The following is a 20527-nucleotide window of genomic DNA, read 5'->3' as shown; positions in this document are numbered from 1 at the left end:
GGCCATCTCTTGAACCATATGATCTCCAGAGGTCCCTTCCAACTTCAGTTATGCAAATCCTAAGATCAGCATGCCCACTTGGAAATCCAAGTCTAACAAGAAATAAAACTGAGGAGTTGACTGTTCAATGCTAACATCACTTTTTCAGAAAAAGACTGAATTTCCATTATAGAAAGCTAACTAAATAAATATCAACTCAAAAAGGAGTACGAGATAAGATTCCCACAAGACCCAACTCCCAAGCTGTGTGAACTGAAGTCTAAAACTAGTTTCTGTGTGTTGTCAACTGTGTCCTGGAGGACTATCTCTGTTCAAGAGTTCCAGATTGAGAGCATTTCTGTACTGAAAATGGACATGAGACGCTGCAGCATTCCCTACACTCAGGCAGGCACAGCAACAACAGCCAGCTCCAGGAGAACCACTTCTGTTCTAAGGGCAAGATCATTTTGAGAACAGCATTTCTTCATTCACTATAGCTGAAGACAAAATTCAGCGACCTTTGGAAATAAAACCCATTCGATTTAGCTGTAAAACCTCCACTTTCTCATCACAGACTTCTGAATACTTCGATACAAGAGTGGTAATATGAATGTAGGTTTAGTCATGAGTGAGTCATTGATGCCTACTGCTCAACTCGGCACCTTTTTCACATGCTGTTGCAAATCATTGCATTGCATCTTACCTGTACTACATTTAACTAACTCAAAAATGCTCCTGTTACTGTAGCAGAAACTAAGTCCACTCTCCCATTTTCAAGCAGTTAAAAAGAATCGGTTATAACTGATTAAGTTCACTTACTCCAGCTTTGCTCAATAAACAAAATCAGAAAAATCTAACATTTCATGGAAATTTAGTTATGAAATGTGGTTCTGCTATTATTCATTATATCCACTGTGCATATGATTGATGCCAGGCAATGTCTAAAGAGTCTTTAATCCAGCTTGGTAGCTATCTGCATAAAAAGCAAATTTGTCCTAGTAACCCTATATCAAATGTGCTCGTTTTTCCAGGAAAGATCGTCCTGGTCTTACAGCAAATCCCTAGATCAGAAAGGGGTTTAACAAAGGCAAATATCATCTTAAGTATCCTCCCCTTTTTAATAAAAATATGGAAGCAGAAAAATCTTTAGCATGATATAATACAGAAATCAAAGGAAGAGCCTGAAGAGCTGGAGACACTCCTCCTGGCACTGCTCTGAACAAGCTACATAATCCTGGGAAAATTGGTTTCACACCTCTCTGTATCTCAATTTCCACAATTTCTAGTTGAAGAAAAAATCTAAAAGCACTTTTGTATTAAGAACTAAATACCATATAAAATTCAGGAATATGGCCAAAATCCCACTTGTACCTATTTCACACATAACACTAATAGGTTGGTCTTTGTGTAAAATATATAAACTACTGGCATGTGAGGGTGGGAATCAAATGCTTCCAAGTCTTTATTTACACATTAGAACATTACTAGATATGATTCTGAATCAACTTTCAGAAACACAATGCAAGAATCATTTTAAAATAATGCTTTAAAAAAATGTCTTAAAGTGCATTCATCTTTTGTCAAGTTTTAGACAGAATGAAAACATATATTAACTTTGATATAAACTGTCTTATCATAGAAATTTATTAAAATAATGATGCAGAAATTAAACAGGAGGGGTTTCTTTGACAAAAAAAACTTAGTATTATAAAACTATTTTGGTAAGTCAGATATTAAAATTTAGAGCAGTTGCATCTCCAACAGTGAGATAAGTAACATAATAAAAACCATAGAATGCAACTCTTTGTTTTATTTTGAGTCAGCTGGGGTTACTTCTCCGCACACTCCAATTGAAAACACTTCCATATGACAAAATCAAAAACTCAACTTCTTTCATCATTAATTTGATCCCTACGTCTGTGTTACACATAGAGGATAACTTCACTAACTCAAATACATTGGGATTATACCACCTTTCACAGAAACAAAACTGTGTTGACAAATTGTGATGCATTGAATTCTTCAGATATATTACTGAGGCAGCCTTTGCCCTGAAAATGAGCACATTTTATCCTGTAAATCAGAAGATGTACTGACATCCAAAAGCACATAACACTAACAACAAACGGGTTTTGGAAGAAGTGGTGGCAGGAGTAGAAGAATCAGCAGTTTTGGGTCTCACAATTCAGATTTCTGGACAGCAGCCATTGTTCAGCATTTCCTTTAAAACTTACAGTAAGGGACAGAGAAAACGAAACCAAAGCACTTTAATTAGATCACTTTAAGTTGAAATGAACACACAACAAATTAGAACTTACTGGTGGGTAAATCAGATTTGAATAGACATTCAGCTGTCTAATAAATCTTGCTTCATTCTTCACTGCAAAGAACACTTGAACCCTCCAACTAGCTTTGACTTAAAAGAGGTACATAAACTAAGTATAGTCTTCAATTTAGCCACAAATTCCAGATTAAGTAGGTACCATAAACCAAATGGAATCAAATTAAATTACACACTTGAAGCACTCCTTGGAGAGAGATATTGACTAAATGTTGATTTTTCAGGAACAAAACACTGAGGTCATATATAGCCAAGGGAAATTAAGACATGTGCATTTTGAGTGTTTTTCTCATGAACTCTTAATAAATTTGACTAAGTACTCTAAATGCCTACACCTCTATCCATAAAAAGAGATTCAAAGAGAAAAATCTGAAGGGCCATTTGCTTTTACACAAACTAAACCAATCATGTGCTACTAAATGCTATAACAAAAAACAGAATAGTGTTATTCATGTCATGCTTACTGATTTGCCAGAAAGTCACAGGCCACAAAGATATCGAGTTCAAGCATGGGTCAGTCAGGACTTCATGTATCTTGCCTCTTCTTCACTCTTCCTCTGCAAGCTTTTATCTTCCAACCCTATACCTAACACCTTTTAAGACTGTTACAAGGGCAACACAAAGCCCAGTGTAATATATCCCAACTGTGGCTGCACCAAATTCAGTCCACTTACTTAATGAGAGGAAGTAAATTAGTCTTCTTTTAACACTCATCTCTGTTGCATTGCTTTGCCCCCCAATTTGCAAAACAAATTTCAAATTAATTTGCAGCTAAAATCTTATTAATATTTTGATGGAAACAGAACAGTGAGGAAAGGTTTCCACTATTTAACTTAGAAAGCACAAGTTCAGGCAGTATCAAGTACTTATCCTCTAATGGTTCATGTGCAGATTTCTTCAAACAAATTATACTAGACAGGGTACACTGAATTGTGAAGCAAAGCAAAACTCTCAGTGTAATCAAGTATCTAAGTTAAAAAGTTAAAGTATGGTTTTTTAAAAATAAATCTCTCTGAACATAAAAATCTAACTAGCCTTTCTAAGACCACTTTGAAGAGTTAAAATACTGTACAAATAAAACTGCCATTCAAATATTAACAACATCAAAAAGAATAAAGTAAGCTTTTTGTGAAGGTCTGGTGAACATTTGCTGGACTGGCAAAATAGAAATGTTCTCTAATTATTCAAAGATGAAAGAGGATCTATTTAAGTGCATGTGATTGTTTGAGTAGTCCTTGATGGGACAGCATTATTACTACTTAGTTCTTTCCATTATAAGGTAAAGAGTATATAAAAACTCAGCTGTCAGTGTAAAACTGTGTTATAACACTGCAATCATGGACAGCTGTATCTGCTGACTATATTATTTTTTTCTCCCCAGGGGGCCATACATTCATCCTAAAGCCACTAGGGAATCAAGCCTTGTGGAAGGAGGAACCCTGGGGACATTTTAGCAACACTGCAGTGGGGAGGGAATGCTAATTATGAAAATGAGGCAGAACGATTACAATGGGAGCTCCAGGGTATGTAGGACTTCCACAGAAGTTGCAAAATAAGAAATATGACTAATCCAAGGCAATTCAAACACCTTTTTCTGTTATCATGATTGGTGTGTATTTTATCATCCATCTATTTACTCTTGAAAAGAGCATGCTGTTACAAATGAAAATTAATTTTGTAATATTAAACCCAGAAAGTGTATGGTCTTTATGAAAAACTCCAAAAGGATACATAAAACTAGAATGTTATCAAGTACATTTTATTAAGCAGAATCAAATCTCTATGAAACTTAAATTACTCTCAAACTTCCAGAATATCATCAAACACTCAGACTTGCATATGTTCCCATCACTGTTTCAAGTATTATTAGATGCTATCTTAAAAAGTAAATGCATAAAGAAATTTTGATTTTGTCTGAGGCTTGTGTAAGTTCCTTCTATCTCTGATGTGGATCATTCAGAGGAAACATGCAAATAATCCAACATCAGTGCAGTATGATGCTAAAATGACAGAAGCACTTACAAGCATGAATAAATTAAGTAAACAATCACAATTTGCAGATGGAGAAAATAGGACAGAGACCTTCTAATCACAAATTACAGCCATCATCCTGCAAAGCTATTTACTGCAGGACACAGTAGTGGCTGGCCATCTATGAACATCTATTGCACTCTAAATTAGATCTTGACACGATCAAGATTTAGTGGCCTGTAGACTTCATTCTAGACACACAGTTTTCTTGGACTAACGTTAAAAAGAACTCAGACTACAGTGATTCATCTAACAGAAGGGCAGTTGGATTGCATACCCGACACATAAATGTGCTATGAGCCCTGCTGGTTACCTGATTACATCGAAGACCAGGTCATCACCTGGGTAACTATCTCCCTGCAAACTCCACCCACTCCCAAAAAGGTTCAAAAGGTTACACTAGTCTTTGCTTCAGGGTTTGACCTCTCCAGCTTACAGAGAGGATCAGCTCTTGCAACATCCGGGCTCACTGACCTTTGCAGTCAAAGTTTCAGGTTCCAGAAGATGCTTCAAAGTTTGGGGAGGGGTTATGGTTAGTTGGTGGGAGTACACAGACAGGGTTTCAGAACAGAAAGTCTCAGGTTTCTGTCAATACAATATTCCTTTATCAATATTAACTGGTGTTTTCTAAGGGAGGCACAAAAAATTAAGGTCAGCAATTTGCATACTTGCTGTCACTATGCATATTACCTGATGTATTGCATATCTATCTCCTCTCAGGAGGTTCAAGTAAGTCACAAACAGGATTCATTCCATATGAAACAATAATTAGAATAATCTACCACTGCAGAAATGTGGGACCACTGGATGTGTGGAGCTGCACAAGAGCAGTGTTTTTACAGCAATGTCCTACCCACCAATCTTTCCTATCGGGGATGCACAGAGGAGTGGTGTTGGTTCTCAACTCCGATTTCAAAATGTGGAAGAACATTGCTTTGCTTATCTTCAAACTGCAGGCTTGTCTTGTTGAACCCTTGTCTTGTTGCTCAGATGAAACCATTTGACATTTATATGGAGGGTTGTAGATGGCATTCAGCTAAAGAGGGCTGAAAACACATTCATTTAAAATAGAACTTCTGTCCAGCAAATACAATCACACATAAGTAAATCCCAAGCTATAACATAACATTTTTTTACAGCGTGTAGCTTTTGAAACTATAGGAGCAAGTTATTGTTCCTGCACACAAACTGAAACGTTTGAAGTTTGCCTGTTTCAACATCCAGTGTGAACTCTGCTCCTACACAGCCACCCACATGCTATAGAATCAGCATGTCCTGTCCCATGGCTTGCCCTGCTGAGGGTATGAAACAAGATGGTTTCTTAATTAGGCAAAGCCTTCCAGCAAGAAAAACTTGGGGGAACACAGTTTAAATACTGTCACAGTTTAAACATGCTACAGACTTACACCATTTCTCACTATATTAAAAACAGTCTCATTTGACAAATAAGGGAGACACCAATTGATTATAGACTATTACAGTGATAGAACCTCAATCAGCTGAAAGAAATTCAGTGAAACGGGAGCAAAACACAACTACTAGAAAAACATAACTGCTGTTCAGCTTAGACAACAGTCACAGCCCAAACCCAAGGCCATCTTTTTTTACCACAAATCCCTTACAATTCCTCAAAAACAGTGGCATCCACTATAGCTTCAGGACACTTAATGATAAGATACTTCTTCAGAGTTAAGACTCTATCATGACACTAGACCTCTAAATGTATTCCATTCAATTTGCATACAGTAATTTAATTCAGCTTATATTCACCTGGCAAAAAGTCACACTTGAAAACTACAATGGCTGAGACTTTGTGTAAAGTTCCATCACAGACAACTTCCACATGCAGGCTAAAACAAGGCTCTCAAAATAGGGAACTATTCTGGAAATGCTGACACATCTTTAACACTGTGAGTGGGCGCCAATATAATACACACATTGTGTACACATATGTTGCTGACTTCCTGGGAAGCTTAGCTGAAAGCCCACATGGTTGATGTGGGACAGCAGGAATGCCTCTTTGAAAGCACTCACACTGCTTATTCATAGTATCTCAAACAAAACCCAAGGCATATGGTAAAATTATGCCATTTCACAAAACAGCACTTACAGCAGCGAACAATCCTTTTGAATCAAAACTGCCCTTGACACTTCAACAACGAAAAAACCACCTTGATGACAGAATTTACACACAATAGCAAGCATTCAAATAAAAATAAATCTTAAGAGCTAGTATTGCCGAGGTCATCAACAGTTTAATAAAGTGAGTTATATCCATCACAAAAAACCCTACTTCACTTGTTCTTTTCCCACTAAAGCACACACCCACTATGGAGGGTCAGACTCCCCAAAGAACAATGAAACAATAGATGGACCATCTGCTGTTACACAAAGCAAATTGAAAATCCAGGAATAGAATATATGGGAGCTGTACTAAAATAAGCACTACCTTTCCATTTGCTTTCACTTCAAATTCTTAGCTAAGCTTTTGGAAACAAAAACAAGAAAGGCTACCACACAGCAAAGCTATAAGAGAGAGACACAAGTATACATAAAAGTAAAAAAGAACAGGAAACATTCTTTGAGACTTCTTTTTTCCTTTTCTTGGCAACTCTAACCCATACACCAATTTTCCAGTGACAAATACTCTTCCTTCTGTTAATACAGCAAATGGGTAGCATGCACAGAACTGATGTTCCACAAGGATATAGAAGGATATGACAGGTATCTTAAATTGCATATCCATGAATATCCACAACTTAAACATCTTCACAGCTGTCAATTGACTTTACTCTAAGGTTTACTTGTCATTGCCCCCTCCTAGCTTATTTAGATACATCAAGTACATGGCAAACAGAACTCTTTAAAAGGCTTAAAACAAGTGTGAACAAATAACTGCACAAGGAAAAGACTGCCCTGGAAAGACTTTCTGCACACTACATCACTTGAAAACAAAGCACAAATAAACAAAGCAACAGCACATTTACATGGCTCTTTTTCCAAACAGGTGCTTCAAACTGGTGTAACAGATAAGACTCTTCTATTCCATTATGTTTGAAGTATTTAGCCCCTAGACACTTTTACCATGTTAAAACAGAATCTAAGAGATGGGTTTTGCTCTTTTTTGTTGCTTTGTTTACTCTGAGTAAACAGAAGCTAGTTTATTTCACTAATAATACCTTTTCCAGTAGACTGGGTGCACTGGGCTTATAAGCTTTGAGAAGGTATGTCAAAAGTCCTTTCAGTAATTCACTCCAACAGCAACTGCATTCTCAGAAATCATTAAACAAAGAACAGATTTTTAGAACAAACATACAAAAATCTTTCCTCCAAATCCATTTAAAGATATATTGGAGGATTTAAAAAACGATGTTTATCTTTTAGGTTGTTCATGGCAGTTTAGCATCAATAACACTAAATTCACACAGCACAAACAAATGAAAACCCTGAAAAAACCTTTTGCACTTTCAGAAAAGCATTTTGTATTCATATTCCTCTTGAGCCACTAAAAAACTGGTATGTGGTACTCAAACACTTCTCTTCCTGGCATTAAAGATTATTCCTAAGTGACTGCCAAGATCCATGATCCTCACAGAACAGCTTCGCACCCCATTCTTCTTTCTTCCTCCCAATGGAAGTGGAAAAATGAGAGAAAGCAAGTCTTCCTCAGTGGCACTTCATGAGGCAGGATTCCTTTCAGACAACCATTCCAAGCCTGTCAGTCATACTTGGGTGTAGTTAATGAAGCCACATAAGCACAGACTGGAGGCCAGCTGGGCACTGACTGAGTCACCCTGCTCCATCCTGCTGAGCACCCCCCAGACCAGCACTGTCTTCTTGCACGGCTGTGCTCTGTAAGTGATTAGAGCCCCATTCCTCATAGGGCATTAATTATAGGGATTAACAGTAACAGGAAACACATGAACAGGATGCTACATACTTTTGGGTTTGTGTGGCTTTTTTTTTTTTTTTTTTTGCTTTTAATCTTTGTGTATTTGTCACAGCCACGAATTAAAGAGTAAAAAGGATGTGCAGAGATCTGAACAAAATAGTACAATACAATCTTCCAGTCTGCCATATTAAAGAAGCCCATTTAAAATAAAATACTGGAGGAGAAGATTTCAGCCTGCTGACATATGAGTTTCTAAGCAAGACAAAAAAAATTTGCGCCACATTTTCTGTATCTTCCCAATTTCAGCACAGAATATGTATCATTAAGCTGTAAAACCACTGGAGCATTAGCCACTGGGAATGAGCTGTCAGTGAGATGCACTTATGAAGTGGATTAAAAATTCTTATGAAGCTAGAACAGACACAAGTCTTTATCAGCACTCCTATCTCCCACCATTAATCTGCTGCTATAACCAAAAAGCATGTAACTGTAAATGCTACTCTTAATTCTAGAAAAACCTGGAACTGCTGTACTGTAAATTAAATGGCATAATACTTACATCTAAGTGACCTACTATGACTCAGGCAACCAGTAAAAAATAACCTAACTAGAAATAAAGCATAGCTGTTCTAATTCAGAACAAAAAATACAGAGACAGACTATTCATTATGACCAACTCAGCATTATTGAGTTGATCTAGCAACTGAAAATGTGCTTTTCCTATTATAGGGTTTCAGAACTGAGGGCTAGAACAATATTTCATTTCAAAAAGATTATGGTTTTTTTCCAGTATTTTAAAAGCAAATACTTAGAAATGAAGAGACAAGAACAAGCTAAGTTAACATAACATAGACATCTCCTTTATTGCTGGCACATTAGGCAAGCAGATGTTCTTAACAGAGACTGTCATCATTTTTAATGACAAACAACAGTTGGAACACAGGTTCTCCACTTCACCATTTTCACAACAGGCTGTATATTTGAACAAACCGAAATATTTTCAGGCTCTATTTGTTGAATTATATCTTCTTTTAACATGCCTAACATTTATAGAGTATTAAATACAACTTACACAGCTCTACCCTAAGTGTGCTGATGGAAGGCTTACACACTATATTTGCTGAAACTTTTAACTTTGACTTTAAAGAAATCATTTTTCTTCTGTCAAAACTAAGTGTTCTCCAAAAATAAGAATGGTACTCAGGGATTTTAATACTAAACCTTCAACTAATCTGGTAACATGATAATTTAATTTTTTACAAGTTACACAATGACTTACTCTCTATAGCCCCATAAACTGTTCAAAATGCTGACATGAAAAACATCTGAATGTGTTTCTCTTTGTCTTTTCACATTCTCCCACTGGAGAGCAGTTAGAACTAAAGGCCTACTCTAGGATATGCACCTGTCAGGTCTCACCAATCAATGACTGCTTTAAAAAAAAAAACTGAGCATTGTTCTTATAAATGTTCTTGGGTACAAAACGTTTTATTACTGATCCTGTATTTCATACTTCCCATGACAGACATTCATGACTCAGAATCAACTCCAAAATGAGTTCACAAAATATTCTGTTGGCTAAGGACCATTTTCCATTGGAACAATTCAAAAACAGATGCTAATACATTTGTCTGTCTTACATTAATGCCCTTAAACTTGTAACAGGAGGCAAATTTTTTCTCATGCAGTCATTTCTTAAACAATACTGTATTACCCAAAATATACTATTTTAAGCGGGATAACTAACAAATGAATTTATCACCTCTTTAAAAGTAATAAGACTTCTGATGTAGAGCCAATGAAGGTGTTTGGGTTTTTTCAGAAAAAAAGAGTTTAGAAAAAGCCTTCAGAACATTACTGAGGCCTAACACACACACAAAACAACTAAGATGATTAAAATGTTTCTTTGTTTTTACTGTAACCAAGACTAGAATTTGTCACAGAATAATCCTCTACACAAGCTAGGGAACAATCATAGATTCTCCACTAACTATGTAGGTTTCACTTCTTTGAATGTGTGTCCTGGTTCTGGACAGGGTTCATTTTTACAGTAGCAGGGATGGAGGGCATGGCCAGTTGGGATGGATCAGCTCCACAGTCTCCCTTTTGTAAGCTTTTGTTATTAACATGGTTACTGCTCCTGCTCATTTTCTTATCTCATTGCAGCTTCCAGTAAATTGTTCTATCTGGGCCCCAGATATAATTATTCAGCATTTTCAAGAGACCCTTATTTTACTCACTCATAAACAAGCCCATGGATCCTTCTCTTTCTGCCATCATGTCTGATCCAATCCTGCAATATGTCAAGTACTTTCTCAAGAGTCTTGATATTCTCCACTGTCGGTCATATCAAGATAAACAGACACAGTACAATACAGTGTATTGGAGCTCAGGAGACAGAGAGAGCAGCTAATCAGGAGCTGATAAGACTTCCACACCTTATTATTCAGTATTCTTGCCCACCAGGAGATATTTGCATTGGGCAAGGTAGATGCAAAACTGGAGCTAATATTTAAAATGAGATATGGTTGTGGATTTTATTTCTAAAGACACATTTGTTCGGTACTACAGACAAAACAAAGTAAGGCTCAAATTACTGTTAGTGATAACTTTGTGTAAGACTTGTGGAATAAATAAGGTAATCTTGACACATTTTTGCTACAGATTATAGGAATAATTTCCTTTTTTATTGCTGCTTCAAATTTCAAAGCCATATAGTTTCATCGTTTTATCTTACAGGAAAGCAAGGATATGTTTTGTGAACTCTCCCACAAGTGGTATCAAGTAGAAGACAAAAATTAAATTTAATTATTTTTCCCCAAATTTTTTTCTCCCAGTGTAGAGTCAGAGCTTGCCAAAAATCAGCCAAAGACTGGCTCATCAGAAGGGCTGTCCAGGGCCCCAGTGGAGTCCTGATCTATACAATGCATCAGATACTATCCTAAAATTTCATCTCCACTGTTTGACCATTCAAGAATCATAAATGAAAGTCCTCTTACAGAGACATCATAACAACCTCATTCATACAGAAATTAAATTTAGCTCAATCCATATGCTAGCACGTACTATAATCTTTCATTGTATACCCCAGAAATGTGTTTCTTAGGCATCTGCTACTTCTATGTTTCCCCTTTAGTTTATTGTCTTATTTCATAGAGTTTATTGTCTTATTTCATAGTAGGAAGAAATACAGTTAAATCTACCTCTACATTGGATACACCAGAAGAAGTAAAGTAATAACTATGATGACCAAATATACTGAAATAAAGAAACAATTACTTCCTCACCAATTTTCTGATCTGCCAAGATATTTGCAAGATATAAATACAATAAAATTAATACAATGTTCAATATGTATTTCACCTCACACAATGTTAAACATTACATAATGAAAGAGATTACAGGGAAAATTTTCCATTATGAGACAACACTGCTCCTTAATTCCCACATGAAGTCTGAGCAAATGATGGTGAAAGTATTCATTGTTTCATCATATGCTAGAGACAAATATAAAGACATTTCAATAATTAATACCTTGGTTGCACTCAAGCAGAAAGATTAAAAATGTTTTTAGTCATCTACATTATTAACTAGAACCTGATGACAAGCCACCTGGTTGCTTGCTCAGGAAGTTTTATCCCTCACGTAAATTCACTTACTGACTTCTTTTTCCATCTGCACTGTGGCTTAAGATGTTCTTCTTTTCAGAGTTTACTCTTCATCCTTTGCATGATTACCCATCCTGCTTATTTGGGTTTTTTTTAACAGTTTTATTCATTGCAGTCTTTTTTTTGTGTAAATATCACATTTTCTTTCAAATCAAGCAAATTATATTCCTAAACTCAAGAGAATATGCTTTAAAATTATTTGGAATTGCTCAGTATAAAAGAATGAAACATATCAACATATTCATCTTGCAAGCAACAAAACTGTTTTGTGCATACAACAGCAAACCTACATTTTTAACAATAAATCCTTGTTCCTGCAATGCAAATTAACCATATTAAAGGTTTGTCTCATTCTAGAGCATGCACAGCATTATTGCACCATCTGTAAAGACAAAGTTAGCTTGCAAATGTGCAGCCACTGATAAAAAGACTTGCTAAATAATTATATTAACTCTTTTATTTTTAGTATGATTCAAGTAAATTAACTTTATTAACATTGAAGCAAAGAACAGAATAGGAAGAAAAAAAATTGAAGTCAAATGATCACAAAGTATTTTTTAAATTCCGTAACATTATCAAAATATCCCCTAGCATGCCAGATTTTAATGAATGGAATACAGCAGTTCCACCCATCAGCTTTTCCATCACTATCCCACTCTGTCATTTTGTTTTGAACTAAAACTTCAACTGTGTTAATCAAAACATATACTGCCACTTTTTCAGATGAAGGTTATTTCTTACTCTTTACAGGTTAATGAAACTGTCTCTACTATAGGTTTGATACATAACAAGCATGTCTTCTAGGCTGTTTTTTTGATCAAGCATTCCTTGGACAAAGGATTACCACTACAGCACGTTTGTTTTTACAAACTGGCTTTATTTAACTTTCAAAGAGCTTCTATTGACTAAACAGCAAATGTAGCACTTGAAAGTGATTATTCCCAAACTTTTCTTCATCTTTTATAGAATAAAAGCAGACTTTTATTCTTTCATGTTTCTAGTTTTTGATGGAAAACAATGCCACAGAAAATTAAGAGAAGGAAACCATTTCTTTTAATAGCCTAAAAATAAAATTATATGTGCTTATAAGTTTAGGCATACAATTCATAAAAATGGATCCTTTCTCCTATAATCTTCCTTGTGTTCCTGCTTGCATGGCAAGCAGCTTCCATCATGCAGGCTAGTGTTGAAGGCATCCCAAAACAAATACCTTATCACTGAATATAGAATACTTCTGGAGATAGAGAAGCAGAGACCACATTTTCTAAAAATCAAATGCACATAGAAAAGTGATTGATGAAAGATGCATTCAGGTCCATTACAGGAGACTTGCTAAATTCAGGAGTCAGCACTGCCTGCTGCTCAGAAAGCTCCCAAAGTTGCTACCTTGGGCTGTATGGTACCTAAGGACACAGCTCTATTTATAGCTGGTGACCATGCTCTGCCCCCACAAGCAGAGCTCTCCCTATATAGACCCTGCAGGCAAGTATGGAGCAGGGATGTGAGACACAGAGCTGCTGCAGACCAGCAGTGGGGACTGGTATCCTCACTGCAATGGAGTATTTCCAGACATCTCTGACCAAAAGAATTGTATGTTCAGAAAACCACCTACTTCCCCCAGTTCATTGTGCCATCCCATATTATGCTCTGAAGAGAAATTGAAATTATGCAGAAAACTATGTCAGTCATTTTGCATTATCCTAGCAGCAGAACTATCATTAGCTTTATCATAGAGGAAACTAATATATGGAAAGCCTACAGAACTGATTCCCCCAACTATGCTTTTTGAGAGCTTTCACACCTGCCCAAAATGGGTATAAATGGTATGGCACCTTAAAATTTGGCAACAGCATCATGCACACTTTCATAAGGCATAAATAATAATAAAAAAGACAACAAGGAAAATATCAGACTATGTCTATATCCCCTTACAATCAGCTGAACTACTCAGACATGACTACCAACACCACATTACCTGTAAAATGTTTGAAAGAGACCTTTCACTAACATACAAAATGCTGTTTGACTTTATAAGAGTAAAAAGTAAAAGACAGTGCACATATCTCTCCTCTACACAACTAGATATGAATCAAGGAACTAAATCAATTATAAGAATTTACAAGCCATTATTTTTTCATTAGGATCCTTTGTGGTTTTAGAAATCCTTGTCTTACTCTGCAATCTGAATAAATAGTTGCCTCTAAGTAACTCTGGTACTAATACTTCCTTTGTTCTCATTTGACAATACCCGCCCCCAAGCACTAAAGATGATAAAAAAAAAATCTAAAATTCAAATACGGCCTTACAACAACTGCAGTCACACAGCCTGTTTGCATTTATGCTGAGAACAAGCTGTCATAATACTGCTCTACCATTTGTAACCTCCACGCGTTCTCACCTGCCCTCTGCAACAAGAGTCTCTTTGTCTGAAATGTGTATTTGTGTAACATTCCTTTTTTAATTTAAACTGTAACCAAAAATAGCAAACAGCTTGTGCTCCACCAAATCTGCACTGAAGCTCAACTACTCATGTGGATCAGGTACACCTAAGAGTTTATTAAAGCTGATTGGTTTACATCTGGTTTTGCACCATATCTAAGGAACAGGAGGGGAGAAGAGGGTCGAAATTCTCACCATAACATAAAAGCTTAAAAATAAAAAATTCATTGCATTTCCTGCTCCTATGCAACCCCATCTAATCAGTCAGGCACTCACTTTTCCTCAGAAGAAGCCTCTTTGTTAGAGGCTATTTATTGTAGCCAGGTTCCATTCCCAATTACCTTATCATACATTATACATTGAAAGAAAAAGTGCCCTCCTTTTTCTAGGGACACACAGAAGCAACGGGCCAACACTCCAGAAGACTTTCAAGCACAGTAAGGCAATTTCTTCCACTAAAAATCTAATGAAGGAATGATCTAAAAATACAAATAAACACAAGACGGAAAAAACCAAATACTAAATTCCTTTCTCTCAGCTTCAGCAAGACTAGAGGAGAACAGTCAATATATTGCACCTCTAAAATGTATTGAGACACTTTAAGTTTAGGGGTTTATATATCATGTTAAGCAACAGACTGATGGTATGTATAGCTTAGAGGAATTTACTGGAGACCAAAAACTACATAATATGCTTGGAAAACAGAACAAATCACAAGATACCAAGGAGCCCATAACTTTTATTCAACAATTATGAAGCTATCTATGTGATGTCCACCAAAAGCCAAAACTGTCTCTATGGAAAGGGCCACTAACAGCATCCTTTTCTGAATCTGTACATTCTATTTGTCAAACAAAAAAACATCAGCCAAAACAATCTTAACTTCTCCAAACAAAATCATCCTGAACTAAAACTTTACTCTTCCTGATCCTTCCCACAATCAACAAAACCCGCTCTGCCTGGAGACACAAACAAGTTGTGAAGCACAAACAAGTTGTGAAGCTAGCTAAGTTATAAACTTCCTAAATTCCTATAAATAAAACAGCCAGGTTGTGATATAAGTGGAGGTAATTCAAGGAAGCAGAGTAAGTTACCTCACAGCACAGGACAGAAGTACACAAAGGGCTACTGCATTACAGCTGGCACACCTGACACCCATCCTGATACTATTTTAACCTCTTATCAAGTCTGTACCATCAAAATAAGGAAAAATAGGTGAGAAATTTCTGCAGCAGAAAGAACATTGTGTACTTTAATGCACCAGTTCAAGGACTTGATCCAAGAACCATAACTGACCACAGCAGTCAACGCGGACTTAAGGAAGAGGAATGGAATACTCTATAAACCCAGTAACAGCCATGAACAGTAACAAAGGAGAACTTATCTATCATTTGAATTGCAGGTACAAGACCTCCTTAGAAGACTTGAGAGACTATAAGAATTCTGCACCAACATTTCAACAAGCTGTACAATATAGAAACACGAAATTTGAATCAAGACTTTCTAGACAGAAACAAGTGGTTTTGTGATCATCTTGAAGGACTTTGACATTTCCTTCACACACATCTTCTTCCACTGACCACAAAATCACCACAGGTCTTCTCTTGACATCTTCACCTGTACCATCTGCTACTTTAGAAATATCTATGTTCCACCTCTGGAATACCACTTTAAAACAAACAGCCAACCAACTCTGGCTGAACCAAGGAGCATTTTAGGAGATTATTAAAAACAAGTATACACCCTGGTTTTATACTTTTCTGCCTCTCCTCTTATAAAGGGCCTATAGCAGAAGGCGAGCAATATTAAAAGTCAGAAAATAAGTTCCATTTCAAGACATTCTTCTAAGCTTATGATTTACAGGAAATCACAGGAAACCTTCCACTTGTCTCCATTAGTAAGAAGTGAGGACTATGTCCAGCACCTTGAATGAATCCAAATGTAATCTCCCCACTGCCACTTTATTCCTCCTATAGTCTTATTATTATAACTTCTGTGCTTGATTTCTACACCTGGATAACACATTTGTCTCGAAAACTTCCATTCAGAGTTTTTATTTTTTCTGAATGCCTAATTCTGGAATACAGCAAAAAGGAAGGAAGTTTGGACTTCACTGAAATGATGCTTTCCAGCTTTAGTTTACTTCCCAATAAACAAAGGGCAAAAAGAAAAGCAATGAAAAGAAGAAAAGACAACCCCAAAACCTTCAAAGACAGAGAAACTCTTTTAAGAGTAGACGAGCCTGAACCAGTAATTCTAATAATCTTGCGTTAATAACCTTTTAAAAAGTAAAATCTGTGACAAAAAGTAAACTTACTTCATTCACAGAAAGACTTCTGCATGATCTATATCTAGTACTGTTTACAGAACTTACTGGACATTATCTCTTAGTTCATTAAGCAAGAAGACTGAAAGGACATAATTTTGTAGAAGACACCACACTCAGAAAATGAAGCAGTTAAGCACAGGAAACAAACTTGCAAACCCTATTTTCCCTTAGCGAGACTCATGCAATAGAGTACAGAATGGCAGCACCAACTACTCTTAAATGGCCATCACATGTGTTTGATATGGAAACAAGATACTGCGGCAGTCAGATTATGTACAAATGGCTGACAGAAAAGCTTACAGTGCATTAGTGCTGCTTCTCTAACTTGTTTCATCCAAAGGATCTTTGAAAACTAAAATCTATGATAAATTATTTGCAATAGAGTAATTTTTGTGTCATCACACAAACAAAATCACATGCATATTGGCACTGGTTCCTAAATGTACCATCACTGTAGAAATGAAGATTAGTCAATAATGCTAATAGGCTAAAATGATACCAATCAGATTTATGAAGAATGAAGCTTTTCTCTTTGTCATGATGCCCTTTTATCCAGAAACTTAAATAGAGTAAGAATGAAAACCACAGAAACTGTCCAGGTGCCAACATTTGCCTTACCTTTTCTTAAAACTATTTCCCAATAATTCGACTACAAATTGACAGTCATTTTGGAATAATCTTCAAAAACACAATCTTTAAATGATCACTGCTACAATTACACTATAATGCTAACAAATAAGATCAGTGCAAGCATATTTGGAAGCAAAGAAAACATAATAAAAACTTCTTTTGCTAAGTTACCAAGAATTAGCAGGATCAAGTATATTGAAGATACTGCGTCATATGGCTCAGCAAGCAAGTACACCTTAATTCAACTTAAAACTAGGACACACATACAGATAAAGCATCACCAGTGCATGAAAGATGATACACTGAAATCATAAAGAAATAGACTTTTACTTGGAATGACATGGGTCATGATCTAATGAAGTGATGCTTACAATTTTTTTCTTTTAAGTCAAAATGCAATTTGTTCAGGAAACACAGCCAACAATTTGAACACAAGAAAAACATTTCTATTATGCTCCTATTTTCAAGCTCTGAACTCCATCACTTTGGCAAAATAAGATAGCTGCCACCTTCTGAAATATTGATTTTAAAAGCCTGAAATAATTATGATTCAGTGCACTTCATTAGTATGATTTGTTTTAGAATCCCACCTCTCCAACCATCTCACAAGAATGACCCAAACAGACAGTAAATATGCTAACTACACCTTCTTCAAAAGAAGCACTTTGTGCTTCCCAAAAAATGTCCTTCTATCACCGCTGTTACCATAACAAGAAAATGTAATGGCTAACTGGAAAGAAGCAACTCTAGCAACAAGAGTTACTAAAATACTGCCTGAATGACTGTGCAGAGCTCATAGCAAGTAGTTTGAAAAAGTGACACTGAAATTTGCTTTAATTTTTGCTAACTTTAAGCAATCCTGTAACTAGATTAAGGCTTCATACAACACAGGTAAGTCAAAATAAAACCTGCTTATATAATCAAACTACTTCTGTCAAATTTCCCTTGTCATAACAAGTTCATATTTCCTTTGACACGCAATGACTTCTGTCATTCTTCATACACCAAATGGGATACGTAAAATAGGCAGCAATAGGCTCAGTGATAACTCTCTCAAGAGCTCTGGTAAGAACACATCTGCAGTGAAAACATGGGTTTACACAATTACAAATTCAAACACAAAAACCATTCATTCATCAAAGTCTTTACTGATCACTAAAATACCTTAAACAATGTATTTTGCTCCTCTTGGAGCATTTTTGCCTAAGTATATTCACACCTGGACAGTTTTGATGTTAAGAAAAAGTTCTTAGGTGTCAAGCAAATTTCAGACACCCTCCCAAGCCCAAAAGACTATCACGGCAGACTGAGTAGCTATAATCACTGCCAAAGATCTGGAAGGAACATATGTACAATTCAAACATAACAGCAGTGACATTTACAAGAATGTAGACATTTCACTACTTCTACCAACAATTTCACCAGCTGTAAAACTACACTGCCACCATGCCTGCCTCAGAGCTCAAATGCAGACAGACAGAAGAGCAGGAATTCAATCCTCCATTCACTTGTAATCTCATTCCTCACTATCTCCTTTAAAAAGAGGAGACTTCAGAAAGAGCAATGTCTCCCTCATTTGCACAGATTTACAGTAATACCACACAAGGTAAAGACTAATGGCCACAACAACTTGTATCCCCCTCTTCTCAAAACAAGATTGCAGATCTTGCACAGAATTTCCTGAGATATTATTTTTTAAAATACTAGGCAATCAAATCAAATATTAAAAACTTCCTCAGTTACCAACAAGAGTGCAGATAAAGTGGACATTAATTCCTTTTATTAAAACTGAACCATTACAAATCCATTAGATTTCCAAAAAGGTTTCATGGCATGAAACTAACATTATCATTACCTCACCATAAAATCACATAATATTTGAAAAGTGTGAATATTGTTTTGCTTCATTCCATCACTTGTGAAAACTCTAAGTCAATATCCATCATGGCTCCCAAAGTTTAAGGATGTAGGGTAGGGAGGGAGGTCATGCTCAATCCAAGTGAACAGTCACTCTCTCTACCACAGGATAAACTACATACTGTAAGCCCTGTGAATAAGTAATTACAATGAAATGAATGTTTTATGAAGGAAATGCACTTGGTTTTAAAGGTCACAAAGCGACAGATTAGAGCATACAGTGAAACAAATCCAGCAAATTACTGATTGAACTGCAGGGTCAATGAATCCAAGCAATAAATATTTCTGCTCTTTGAATAATTAAAAATGTCAAAACACAATGACTGCAGACAACAGTGCTAAGAATGCAGACAGACCAGATGATCTACTTCACATTTAAGTATTTAGCTTACCTGTCCTGTGACTGCTCTTCATACATTCTTTCCTTTCCTTCTTTAAAGAGTCTTATGGCCCGTTTGGATTTTTTCATAAGGCTGTCAATGTAGATTTTAAAATACTCATTCTCACTGAGTTGTGCAAGTTTCTGGTTGTCATCGTATTTGCTCAGTATAAGTCGCAAATGTTGGTAAGTATCAGGTAGAATGTCAAGTATGTAAGGTGGGCTGTTTTTGAGTTGAAGCTTTGGGTTTTGGCACAATCTTACCTATAAGCAAAAAAAAGAGGATGTAAAAAACAAGAAAACCATTGAGACAAAAACTGATCTGATATTTTCCAATTTATCAGGTACAACATACTTCTCTAGCCTCCAGTCCCAAAGAATTAAATCCTACTTCATTTATATTCTGTGAAATTCCAACATAGTCTCTAATGTCAAAAGAGGCAAAATTTTACTCAATCTTGTCACATCTATAAAAAGCAAACAAGCTTACCTACATGTTTTGTGAGTTTGCCCTGAAAGTATGATTTTTTCTGTCTAATATATGCTAAGGAGCATATCAAAACACAGCACGCAAAAATGCCAAGAGCAGTACTTTCATACATATCTGTTTTTTGCAGGTTAACCTAGCTACAGGTGTTTAAGTATCTACTAAGAACTGACATAAATTACTTTGTCATCTACTGGCTCTCTTTATCCAGCAATACAGTCTCTGAGACCCTAGGGAAATTTAATTTTGAAAGCTCTGCACATAAGAAAATGGTCTGAACTGTGATAGTGCTTCAAAAATTATTACCTACAACAGACAGACTTTGGGTCACTCAAAACCAGATATTGTAAACCAGGAAACAAAAATATTATAAAGTCATTGTTTTCCAGCTCCTGGCTGGAATAGAAGTTCAGTGCTTTGCCTTAGGCTGGGTGA

General features: G+C 36.1%; 1 protein-coding gene across 2 annotated transcripts in view; it reads right to left on the bottom strand.

Annotated features, from left to right (window-relative positions):
• Positions 1-20527, bottom strand: part of CBLB (Cbl proto-oncogene B) — a 126501-nt gene that overhangs the window by 95882 nt on the left and 10092 nt on the right. For both annotated transcript variants that reach the window (XM_058018519.1, XM_058018520.1), the window contains exon 3: positions 19619-19869. In XM_058018519.1, coding sequence (XP_057874502.1) covers positions 19619-19869 — 251 coding nt within the window. The remainder of the gene's footprint in view (positions 1-19618; positions 19870-20527) is intronic.

Source organism: Melospiza georgiana, chromosome 2 (genome assembly GCF_028018845.1).
Source record: "Melospiza georgiana isolate bMelGeo1 chromosome 2, bMelGeo1.pri, whole genome shotgun sequence".
Lineage (NCBI taxonomy): Eukaryota > Metazoa > Chordata > Aves > Passeriformes > Passerellidae > Melospiza > Melospiza georgiana.
Note: the sequence above shows the minus strand (reverse complement) of the source record. Positions and strands in the feature narration are given on the sequence as shown.